This window comes from Desmodus rotundus, chromosome 11 (assembly GCF_022682495.2).
Source record: "Desmodus rotundus isolate HL8 chromosome 11, HLdesRot8A.1, whole genome shotgun sequence".
Lineage (NCBI taxonomy): Eukaryota > Metazoa > Chordata > Mammalia > Chiroptera > Phyllostomidae > Desmodus > Desmodus rotundus.
This window is the reverse complement of record NC_071397.1, coordinates 39,090,075-39,102,535: the sequence shown is the minus strand read 5'-3', so window position 1 is coordinate 39,102,535 and position 12,461 is coordinate 39,090,075. Positions and strand designations below refer to the sequence as shown.

The following is a 12,461-nucleotide window of genomic DNA, read 5'->3' as shown; positions in this document are numbered from 1 at the left end:
CTCTTTCATGTAGATATTCAGTTTTCCTAATATTCTATTGAAGAGACTGTCCTTTCCCTATTTTGTAATCTTGACACTTTAGTAAAAAATTAGTTGACTGCATATATGAATGTTTATTTCTCGGCTCTATTTTGTTTCACTGGTCTGTGTGTCTGTGTTTATACTAATACATTACTGTAGCTTTGTAACAGAGTTTAAAATTGGGAAGTGCCACGCCTCCAGTTTTGTGCTTTTTTCTCAAGATTGCTATTCAGGGTTTTTTTGTGGTTCCATATGAATTTTAGGATTACTTTTTTCATTTTTGTGAAAAATGCCATTGGAATTTTGATAGGATTTAATTGAATCTGTATATTCCTTTGGGTAGAATGGGCCTTTTAACAATATATTGCAGTAAGTTCTTCAGTCATGAACATAGTTTATCCTTCCGTTTATTTGTGTCTTTTTTTTATATCTTTCCTTGATGTTTTATAGTTTCAAGCATATGGATCATTTATCTCCTTGGTTAAATATATTCTTGTGTTTTATATTGATGTAATTGTAAATGGGAGTTTTTTCTTAGTTACTTTTAGAGACAGTTCTTTGGGCTTAGAAAAGCAACTGATTTTTTTGTTGGTTTTGATACATGTCCTTCGACTGACTGAATTTATTCTAATAGCTTTTTGTTGGAATCTTTAGGGTTTCTGTATATAACATCTTGTCACCTGCAAACAGGATGGCTCAACTTTTTGCTTTCCAAATTGGATGCCATTTATTTATTTTTCTTGCATAATTGCTCTGGCCAGGACTTCCAGTGCTGTGGTGTATGAATCTCCTTGATTTTAGGGTGATCAGCTTTCATATTTTTACTGTAGAGTATTATGTTAGCTGTGGGACTGTCATATATGACCTTTATTGTGTTGAGGTATATTCCTTCTATCATACCTAATTTTTAAAAATATATTTTATTGATTATGCTATTACAGTTGTCCCATTTCCCCCCCTTTATTCCCCTCCGCCCTGCACACCCTCTTCCACCCACATTCCCCCCCTTTTAATTCATGTCTGTGGGTCATTTTTTGGCTTCTACATTTCCTATACTATTCTTAACCTCCCCCTGTCTATTTTCTACCTGCCATTTGTGCTACTTATTCTCTGTGCTCTTTCCCCCTCTCTTCCCCTCCCACTCCCCTGTTGATAACCTTCCATGTGATCTCCATCTCTATGATTCTGTTCCTATTCTAGTTGCTTGCTTAGTTTGTTTGTTTTTGCTTTTTTTTTTTTTAGGTTCAGTTGTTAATAACTGTTGTCATTTTACTGTTCATAGTTTTGATCCTCTTTTTCTTAGATAAGTCCTTTTTACATTTCATATAATAAGGGCTGGATGATGATGAACTCCTTTAACTTGACCTTATCTGAGAAGCACTTTTATCTGCCCTTCCATTCTAAATGATAGCTTTGCCAGATAGAGTAATCTTGGATATAGGTCCTTGTCTTTCATGACTTTGAATACTTCTTTCCAGCCTCTTGTCTGCAAGATTTCTTTTGAGAAATCAGCTGACAGTCTTATGGGAAGTCCTTCGTAGGTAACTGTCCTTTTCTCTTGCTGAGTTTAAGATTCTCTCCTTATCTTCAGTCTTGGCTAATGTAATTATGATGTGCTTTGGTGTGTTCCTCCTTGGGACTCTCTGAGCTTCCTAGACTTCCTGAAAGTCTATTTCCTTTGGAAGATTGGGGAAGTTCTCCTTCATTGTTTTTTCAAGTAAGTCTTCAGTTTCTTGCTCTTCCTCTTCTCCTTCTATGATTCCGATGTTGGAATGTTTAAAAGCTGTATTGGAGGTTCCTAAGCTTCTCCTCATTTTTTTGAATTCTTGTTTCTTCATTCTGTTCTGGTTGAATGTTTCTTCCTTCTGTTCCAAACTGTTGATTTGAGTCCCTGTTTCCTTCCTGTCACTGTTGGTTCCCTGTATATTTTGCTTTATTTCACTTTGGGTATCCTTCATTTGTTCCTTCATTTTGTGACTGAGCTCAGTCACTTCTGTGAGCATCCTGATTACCAGTGTTTTGAACTGTGCATCTGATAGGTTGGCTGTCTCTTCATTGTTGGTTGTATTTTTTCTGTAGATTTGGTCTGTTCTTTCATTTGGGCTCTTTTTTTTTTTTTTTTTTTTTTTTTTTTGGTCTCTGGGCGCCTGTTAAGTAGTAAGGAGCAGAGCCTAGGGTGTTCACCAGGGCAGGGCAACCCACGTGGTTGTGTTGTGACTCTGTACATGGGGGAGGGGTCTGAGAGGGAACAGTGCTGCTTGCTCTGCTCTCTGCCTGTTTTCAAGCACTTCCCCAGCTACTCACAGTCAAAGTGGGCCTTTCTGGTGCTGATTCCCGGGTGGCTGGGTTTGTGTACATTCTAGGACCCTGTGGGTCTCTCCAAGAAATTCACTTGTGAGGCTGGGAGTTTCTCCCACTGCCTCAACCCCCACAGGTGTTTTCAATCAGAGACTTTGAGGCTTTATTTCCGTGCTGGAACCCTGGGTCACATTGTCTATATTGCTGCCCAGTTCCTCCCGGTTTATCTGCATGCGAATGTGGGACTGCCCTGTCTGCCAGCCACTACCTTGCCTGCCCTGGTCCTCCACCTGATGCCTTGCCACGAGCCCAGCTGCCTGTCTCTGCCCCTTCTACTGGTCTGGATGAATGTTTCTTCTTTAACTCCTTGGTTGTTGGACTTCCATACAGTTTGATTTTCTGTCAGTTCTGGTTGTTGTTTGTTTTTAAATTTGTTGTTATCCTTCTTTTGGTTGTGTGATGAACTACAGTGTGTCTGCCTACACCTCCATCTTGGCTGGAGTTTATCATACCTAATTTTGTTTTGATCGTGAATGGATGTTGAATTTCGTTGTATGCAGTTTCTGCATCTATTGAGATCATATAATTTTTGTCCTTCATTTGGTTAGTATGGTATATCATATTTATTTATTTGGACATGTTGAACCATCTTTGCATCCCAGACATAAATTCTACTTGGTCATGGTGTATAATTCTTTTATATGCTGTTGAATTTGGATTACTAGTATTTTACTGAGGACTTTTTCTTTGTATGTTAATCAGGGATGTTGTTCTGTAATTTTCTTGTAGAGTTCACATCTGCCTTTGATGTCAGGATAATGCTGGCCTCATAAAATGAGTTTGAAAGTGTTCCTTCCTCTTCATTTTTTTTAGATGATTTTAGATGAGAAGGGTTGGTGTTAATTTTCCTTAAATGTTTGGTGTTATTCACTTGTAAAGCCATCTAGTCCTTTTGGGGAGATTTTTGATTACTGATTCAATTTTTTTTACTCTATTACTGGTCTGTTTAGATTTTCTATTTCTTTATGATTCAGTCATGGTATGTTGTGCATTTGTAGGAATTTATTCATTTGTTCTGGATTGTCCAGTTCATGAGCATATAATTGTTCATAGTGGTCTCTTATGACTTGGTACATTTCTGTGATATTAGTTGTAATTTATCCTCTTTCATGTATAATTTTATGTGAGTCCTCTTTTCTTGGTCTACCTAAGAGTTTGTTAATTTTGTTTATCTTATCGAACAACTGACATTTTTAAAATTACATTTTATTCATTATGCTATTATAATAGTCCCAATTTTTCCCCCTTTTACTCCCTCCACCCCCTCAGGCAATCCCCACACCATTGTTCATGTCCATGGGCCATGCATACAAGTTCTTCTTCTACATCATTTCCTGTACCGTTCTTTACATTCCCATGGTCATTCTGTAACTACCTATTTGTACTTCTTAATCCCCTCACCTCTTCATCCATTTATCTGCACCCCCCTCCCAACTGGCAACCAGCAAAACGCTCTCTGTATCCATGATTCTGTCTCTGTTCTTGTTTGCTTAGTTTGTATTTTAGATTCATTGTTGATAGATGTGTATTTATTGCCATTTTATTGTTCATAGTTGATCTTCTTTTTCTTAAATAAGTCCCTTTAACATTTCATGTACTAATGGTTTGGTGATGATGAACTCCTTTAGTTTTTTCTTCATGGGAAACTCTTTATCTCCCCTTCTGTTCTAAATGATAGTTTTGCTGGGTAGAGCAATCTTGGCTATAGGTCCCAGCTCTTCATGACTTTGAATATTTCTGCCAGTCCCTTCTAGCCTGCAAAGATTCTTTTGAGAAATCAGCTGATAGTCTTATGGGAACTCCCCTGTAAGTAACTTAACTTCTTTTCTCTTGCTGCTTTTAAGATTGTCTCTTTATTTTTAACCGTCAGCATTTTAATTGTGATGTGTCTTGGAGTGAGCCTCTTTGCATGCGTCTTGTTTTGGATTCTCTGTGCTTCCTGGACTTGCATGTCTATATTCTTCACCAAATTAGGGAAGTTTTCTTTCATTATTTTTTGAAATAAATTTCCAATATCTTAATCTTTCTCTTCTTCTTCCAGTACCCCCATGATGTAAGTATTGATATGCTTGAAGTTGTCCCAGAGGCTGTTTATACTACCCTCATATTTTTGTATTCTTTTTTTCTTCCTGTTGTTCTGATTGGTTGTTTTTTGCTTATGTTCCAATTCCTTGATTTGATTCTCAGTTTCATCCACTCTACCATTGTTTCCCTGTAAATTGTTCTTATTTCAATTAGTGTTTCCTTTGTTTCTAGCTGGATCTTTTTTTATGCTTTGTAGGTCCTACTGGAGTTCCTTGAGCATCCTTATAACCAGTGTTTTGAACTCTGCATCTGATAGATTGCTTATCTCCATTTTGTTTCTCTCTTTTTCTGGAGTTTTGATCTGTTATTTTATTTGAGCCATGTTTTTTTTGTCTCCTCATTTTGGCAGCCTCCCTGTGTTTGTTTCCATGTATTAGGTAGAGCTGCTTTGACTCCATGTCTTGGTAGTGTGGCCTAGTGTAGTAGTTGTGCTGTAAGATTCAGTGGCACAGCCTCTCCTATCACCCAAGCTGGGTACTTGAGGTATGCCCTCCATATGGGCTGAGTATACTCTCCTCTTGTAGTTGAGTCCTGATTACTATTGGCACATCAATGGGAGGGATTTACCCAGGCCATTCAGGTTCAAAGACTGGCTGTGACCACTTACAACCAACCTTCACCATCCACAGAGGATCTGCTGTGCAGGGCAGGGTGGTGGTGCTGTAATGTGTGTAGCTGTCTACTGGGTGCACTGGCTCTGGGGTTTTCTGGGTGGTGCAGGCCAAGGTCAGCCCCCACCTGTGTTTTGCCTGGGGCCACCCTGCTTGAGCTATGAAATAATCTGAGATGGCTGCTGGGCTTGGACATTCCCAGGCAAAGCCAAAATGTTAACCTAGGCTGCTTGCTGCTAGTGCCAGGCCTGGGACCACTTAGCAAGAAGTACAGGGCCAGGGGGCTCACCGAGGCTAGCTGTTGCTAGTTTGAGAGGATTTAGGAAGTTCTGAAGCATGAGCCAAGTGGCCATTCATATGGAAAAGCCACTCTTAACAGCCTCAGTGGGCCTGTAAGTTTTGGGGTACAGAGTCTCAGGAGATCTCCAGGGCAGGGCAAACATTGTTACCCAGGTTGATGGAGTTTCAGATATGGTACCCGCCTGCTGGCTCTGTGGCTTTGTGTGGGGATAGTCCAAAGGAACAATGGCCTGTGCCCGCCTTTTTGTCTGGGAGAAAGGTGTCCTCCCATTCTGGCCTTAATGCCAGATACTTTACTTCCTCCCTGTATGCCACTGATGCCTTTCAAGCTGCTACTGTGGTGCTGGAGCTCACAGGGAGTGAGTCTGAGTAGGTGAGTCAGTGTGTGGGTTCTTTAAGAGGAACCTCTTGGGGCTCCAGAATTTTCTTCCACTGACTGAATCCCTGCAGCTGTTTGCAGCCAGAAGTTATGGGGACTTACCTTCCTGGCACTGGTACCCTGGGCTGGGGGGCCTGGTGTGGGGCTGGGACTCCTTACTCCTGAGATATCCCTCCCAAATTTTTATAGACCACACATGGATGTGGGACCATTCTGTTACATGTCTCCACTCCTTCTACCAGTTTGGATGGATGTGGTTTCTTTAATTCAATAGTTATTGTACTTCCATTCAACTTGTTTTCTGATGGTTCTGAGTGATGGTGGTTGTCCTATAGTTTAGTTGTGATTTTTGTGTGGTTGTGCAAGGAGGCTTTGTTTACCTATATGTCCATCTTGACCGGAAGTCCAAATAACTTTTAATTTTGATTTTTTCTATTGTTTTTCTTTTTTCTTTGTTTTTGGCATGTAGTGTACTGATTTCTGCTGTAATGTTTCTTTCTTTTCTTCTTCTAACTTTGGGCTTCATTTATTCTTTTCTGGTTCTTTGTTATATAAAAAGCCCTACGGGTTTCCTTTCAAATTCTTTTTAGTTAAGATATTTATCAGTATAAACTTCCTTGTTAGAACTTTCTTTACTTTATACTATCAGTTTTGGTATGTTGTGTTTCCATTTTCATATGTCTCAAAAGGTATTTTTTTGCTTTCTCTGTGATTCTTTTTTTTGACTTACTGGTTGTTTAAGACTGTGTTGATTAATTTCCACATAGGTAAATTTTCCAATTTTTCTCTTGTTATTTAGATTTTTGCCTTTTTAGTAGCAGAAGATGCTAGGTATTGTTTCAGATCTTTTCAAATTAATGCTTGTTTTGTGGCCTACCATATGATCATTTCTGGAGAAGGTTTTGTATACACTTGAGAAGAATACATATTTGCTTCTGTTAGGTGGAATGCTCTGAATATGTCTAAATAGGAAAAGTTGCAGTGTTCCAAAACTCTTAACTAAGATTTATCTAAATGTCTTGAGTCAGCATGCCCAATATTATTGTATAGCTTGTTTTGAATTCTGAAAAAGTTGATATTGATAATTTTTTTTCAGTCTTCTCATTGCTTTTCTAGAGAAGAATTTTGAAGTAGTCCTTAACTCTGCCATCCCCAATGACTTCATCTCTGCTTTATTTTTTAAAATGTTTCTTTTACTTCATTTTTTTCTTCTTAACCATTTCTCCCCCCTTTCTTCCTTTGGTGTTTTTGTTTTTTTCTATATACATTATTCTGGTGTGGCTCTGGGGCATTTCTTAAGGCCATTAGTATGCGGGACCAATAAGTTATTTTAAATTAAGGAATTTTTTTTAAAAAAGATCTCTTTAGGTCACCAATTTTATTTTAAATAAGGAATGCCCCTTCTCCCTCCCCCCCATATATACACATATATACTTACACATGCTAATGTACACCTAAATTAAATTTGATGTTGAGATAGGACTTTTCCCTCTGTTTATTAATTTGAGAAATGTTTGTTTAACAAGATGGGGGATTTTAAATATGTTAGGCATTGTAGTAGCCCTCTCAGCTGAAAATACCGACCCAGGTTGCTCATGTTATGGTCCCAGTGTGAACCAACGCATGTTTTGATATTACTATTTATAATGTTTGCCATTCTAACACTTAGAAAATGATCACTCTAATTCTCTTTTGCTGTCTTAATTACTTGAATATGTTTTCCTAGGTGTAATGTTTATAAAGTAATAAAGAGTGATGCTTATTCTTTCTTTCTTTTTTTTTTTTAGAATCTCAAAATGTGGATTTTATTTGTAGTGTTCTTGTGGTGGCTGATCAGCTTCTCATAACTCGACTGAAAGAGATTTGTGAGGTAGCATTAACTGAAAACCGTGAGTATTTTTGAAGTAGAATATAGTATGTTTTTAGGTTGGTCCAGGATTATCATATTACTGACTTTTGATGCCACTTACGGTAAATGCACCAGTATTTTTTTGTATCATGAAAAATAACCGAACACTTTAATTAGTTCATGTCATCAGTTGAAAGCACATCCTTTTTTCAGAGATATTAATATGTGAAAATATGTACATCTTATAATTGAAATATGTTACCTTTTAAAAAATGTCACAAAACTTTAAATAATAAAGATGGTATAACATTTATTTTGAAATTTCAAAGATGAGTCTGGAAGCAGGAATTTTTTACACGTGGCCTGGTCTTGACTGTAAGTCAGCGAAGTCTGTCCAGAAAAAGCCTAGCTATTGTTAATGTAATGAGAACAGTTTGTGCAATATTAATGTAACCTGGCAGCCAAGGAGAGTGGACTGGAATGTGCATGCATGAACAGTGACAACTTCATTGTACTAGTCAGTGGGGACCGTAGACGCTGTAGAGTGAACATGTGTGCTGTGAGGCCATTGCATTCAAAATGAGTGAGTAAGAAGAGCCAAAAATCTGCATCAGATTTTGTGTTAAGCTTGAACATTCCTCTGTGGAAACGATTCAGATGATTCAGATGAAGGCCACAGCTATGGGCAAGAGGTGATTGGCAGCTTCATCAGGACACTGTGCCTGTTCATGCACCATGTCTTGTGCAGAGTTTTTTGGCGAAGCATCAAATCATCCAGGTGACTCAGCCCCCCTGCAGCCCAGATTTGGTGCCCCGTGACTTCTGGTTTTTCTCAAAACTAAAATCACCTTTAAAAGGGAGATTTCAGACCATTGATGAGATTCAGGAAAATGCTATGGGACAACTCGTGGCAATCGGGAGAACTGTGTGAGGACTCAAAGTGCCTACTTTGAAGGGACTGAGGCATCATGTGTACAGTGTTCCTTATCTCTTGTATCTTCTTCAATAAATGTCTCTATTTTTTATACTACATGGCTGGATACCTTCTGGACAGACCTCATTTGTTTAGCTCCTCATTTCTTACTATTTACAGGAATGTTTATGTAACCATCTCATTAATATAATTGATCAAAATACACTTCTTTTCTCTTAAACTTTTATTTCTTTCTCTGTTCATCATTTCAGTTAATTGCGTGGCTTTTCTCCTGAAAACAACCTTGCTGGGGTTTTCTGTTGTTGTTGTTGTTATTTTGTTTCTTATACCCAGGTTATTTTGGTTATGAAAACCAATTCACCTTAACTACATTGATGACATTTCTCCCACCTTTTTATTGTGACCAAGCTAGTTGAATTCAGTGTTATCTGTGTCCTCTGTGTAATGTCACAGTAGTCTTTTAAGTTCTCTCTCTCTCCTAACTTCTATCTTCCTATGGAAGTAATTGTGCCTTCCCCTGTTCAAATATTTTTAATTGCTTATTCTATGATAAAAGTAACATTTCCTTAGCCTGATACAGAAGTTTCGTGAGTTTCTGATTTTGTCCTTGTTCTCATTCATTGCCACATTCCCAATTGAGGAAGTGTGAAGGGATTTCCTGTCAAATTTTTCTAATTCGTACTTGCTAATACTGGGTTGGCCAAAAAGTCTGTTTTTTCCACACACTGTCTCTACTAGTGCTTTAACTACTGGAGTGAAGTCTTTAACTTCATTTGGAACAATTTTGTTACATTTTATTGTAATAGCTGTCAAAATTGATGAGGGTTTAAAAAATTTCATCAAAATCAGTGAATTTTTGTGCAGCCATATTAATATTAAAGATGGAAGAAAACATTTTTGGCGTATTATGCTTTAATATTTCAAGAAAGGTAAAAATGCAATTGAAATGGAAAACAAGATTTGTGCAGTGTATAGAGAAGGTGCTGTGACTGAACATGTCAAAAGTGGTTTGCAAAGTTTCTTGGTACTGTTGACATTTTGACCATAATTCTTTGTTGTGGGGTGTCTTGTGCATTGGAAGATGTCTAGCAGCACCCCTAGCCTCTACCCACTAGAAGCCAAGAGTAGGAGATAGCCAACATACTCCAAATGTCTAAATTAATAAAGTTATTGGTGAAAATGAAAAATGTGCTATTATTTTACAGAAAAAAATGGACTTTTTAGCCAACTCAATAGTTTGTCTTAGCTCTAGTGTCCTCTTTATGCAATTTTTTAGAGCTCTGTGGAGTATCTTCTGAGTTTTCAAAAAAGAGTAATAGTTTTGACCTTTTAAGCAAGAAAAGGGAAATGCATATATATAAAACAAAGGACACAACACGCAATAGTTACAAAGTGTCCATACAGGTGACATTTTTTGTCATTCAGTTTACTTTCCTGGCATTCCTTGAATATTATTTTATTGGACCCTGCTACAGAGTTGTCTCTTTTAATGAAATCCTTGATCTTCCTAGAATGTAGCAAGAGAATTGCTTGGTCTTTAGTTATTGGGCAATCTTGTTCCCAACTGAACAATTCCAAAAATTTATATGATCCATTTTAATTTCTTTGAAATGGAAGACTTTGGGTTCATCATTCATTAGTTGAAATTTGAGGTTTGTCAGTAGTGAGACACACAATTATTGGTTGCAGTTACAACTTTTTTTTTTTGAAAATACTGTTCTTTTTAAGATTTTAGTTATTTTTAAAGAGGGGAAGGGACGGAGAAAGAAGGAGAGAAACATCACTGTGCGGTTGCCTCTTGAGCGCCCCCAACTGGGGACCTGGCCTGCAACCCAGGCATGTGCCCTGACTGGGAATTGAAGCATTGACCCTTTGGTTTGCAGTCCAGTGCTCAGTCCACTGAGCCACACCATTCAAGGCTACAGTTACAACTTTTGACAGAGTTACTAAGGGGAAAGAAAAAAATAGAGGAAGGGAGGAAACCTGGCATAGAAGACAGTTGTATTCCTCTGTTGACTGGGACTGAGTAAATAAGAAAAAGAATGGAGAGACTTGGGAAGCCAAAGTTACATGCTATGTAGGTAGGATATTTTGTGACAATTTTCTAGTGAAACATACTTTATATAAAAGTTACTAGCATTGTAATAAAATCCAGAATCTTTTATATAGTATATGAGATTCTGCACTGGCATGAATAATATGGTAAGGTAAAGATGTACTTATTTTCCAAATATATAGTGTGTGGATATGTTTATATATGTAAATATACCCACATAAATTGATAGATTATGCAACATAAATATATTTTATAGGATGATTTTTAAAGTTTCTATTAGTCTTAAGAATAGCTTTAGTTTTATAGAGGGAATGACTATTCTGTTCTATACAAATGAAAAGGGAAGCTGTTTGCCAATGGAAGTTAAAAATACTCAAAATATTAAGTGGAAGATTACCGTTTCTTAGGTGTTTGCTTTTAGATGACATTCTATGCACCTGTACTTTCTCGGCTTAAAATTTATATGTGCTTATTTTTTTTCTCATAACCAATCATTTTAAATTAGTTTGGTACATTAGAATGAAAAATGGGTTCTATTTTTGTCCTTGTATTAGTTAATTTTGGCAAGAAACTACTTTCAATTTTCCTTGTTCTAAATTTAGACAACTTTAGAAATAAGTATATTTCATTTTCTGTAGTATCATGCCTTTCACGTAAATTTACATGTATTTTCTTCCTTTGTAGTTACCCTTAAGAATGCTGCTATGCTATTAGAATTTGCAGCAATGTATAATGCTGAGCAATTGAAACTGTCTTGTTTACAGTTTATAGGACTGAATATGGCAGCTTTACTTGAAGCAAGGTAAGTTGGGTGTATACATTATATGAACATTGCAAAAGCGATTATTTATAAATAATAGCAGTTCATTAGTAATTTAAAAGTGAACAATGATCAATTCTATCTTTGTAGAAAAATATTAAATGTAAGAGGATTTAATCATTCCATGAACATTTGAGTGCCTACTATATGCTAGCCGTTAGTAAGATACAAAAATGAACAAAATGGACAAAATCCTTGCCCTCAGTGGAGCTTACATTCTGGTTGGAAAGTTGTGGGACAGTATCACAAGTATATTTGTTACATGTATGCATATCTCTTGGCTTGTTTAGGTTGATCTGTAACTATATAATTGTGACCTTGGCATTTGGAAACTACTGTAATACTAGTACTTAATTATTTTACATGTAAACATGCATAAAATTTGTTAATGGTTGATTTCTGTTTTATCTGTGTATTTAATCACTTTAAGACATTTCCTATCAAACTTAGGCTTCAGGGAATGGTGTGAAAAATTTGTTTCCTCTAGTTTGTAGGAAACCGATAGGTACGTTGAAGGCTTTATGTAGAAATCAATGACTAATGAAATGTTCCTTATGAAAAATGACACATTTTACATAAAAAGATAGTATATATACCCTATTTTGTAAATTAATATTTCATATTATGAGGATTTGAGGATTACCTGGATGAAATTGATACATGTTAATGATTTAGGAGTCGTAGACATTTCAGAATTAGAGGGATCTTGGAAATTTCATTCTGTTGTTTTCAGTAGTTTTAGCAGTGGAATTTTAATGAAATATATTTACAGATTTTTAAGTAAAGTCAACATTTTATTGTATTTACTCAATATCCAGTCAGTGGTGAACAAAATGAATGTTTTGGTGAACACAAATTTGAAATTAGAGATCTTGGTGTCAGTTTGCACTTTTAAAGCTTTAGTATCCAATTTATTTCTGTATTTTGGTTATTTTGTGTTAGTCATAATAGTAATAATTAAAACTGTCATAGTAATTATTAATGATAATAAAATGATAACTAATGATAACTAATATATGAATGATAACTAATGCTGATGTGCCAGGCA

General features: G+C 36.5%; 1 protein-coding gene across 2 annotated transcripts in view; it reads left to right on the top strand.

The window, feature by feature from the left end:
• IBTK (inhibitor of Bruton tyrosine kinase) overlaps positions 1 to 12,461 on the top strand; it is an 82,886-nt gene that overhangs the window by 30,965 nt on the left and 39,460 nt on the right. For both annotated transcript variants that reach the window (XM_045184814.2, XM_024576684.3), the window contains exons 17-18: positions 7,542 to 7,643; positions 11,278 to 11,395. In XM_045184814.2, coding sequence (XP_045040749.2) covers positions 7,542 to 7,643; positions 11,278 to 11,395 — 220 coding nt within the window. The remainder of the gene's footprint in view (positions 1 to 7,541; positions 7,644 to 11,277; positions 11,396 to 12,461) is intronic.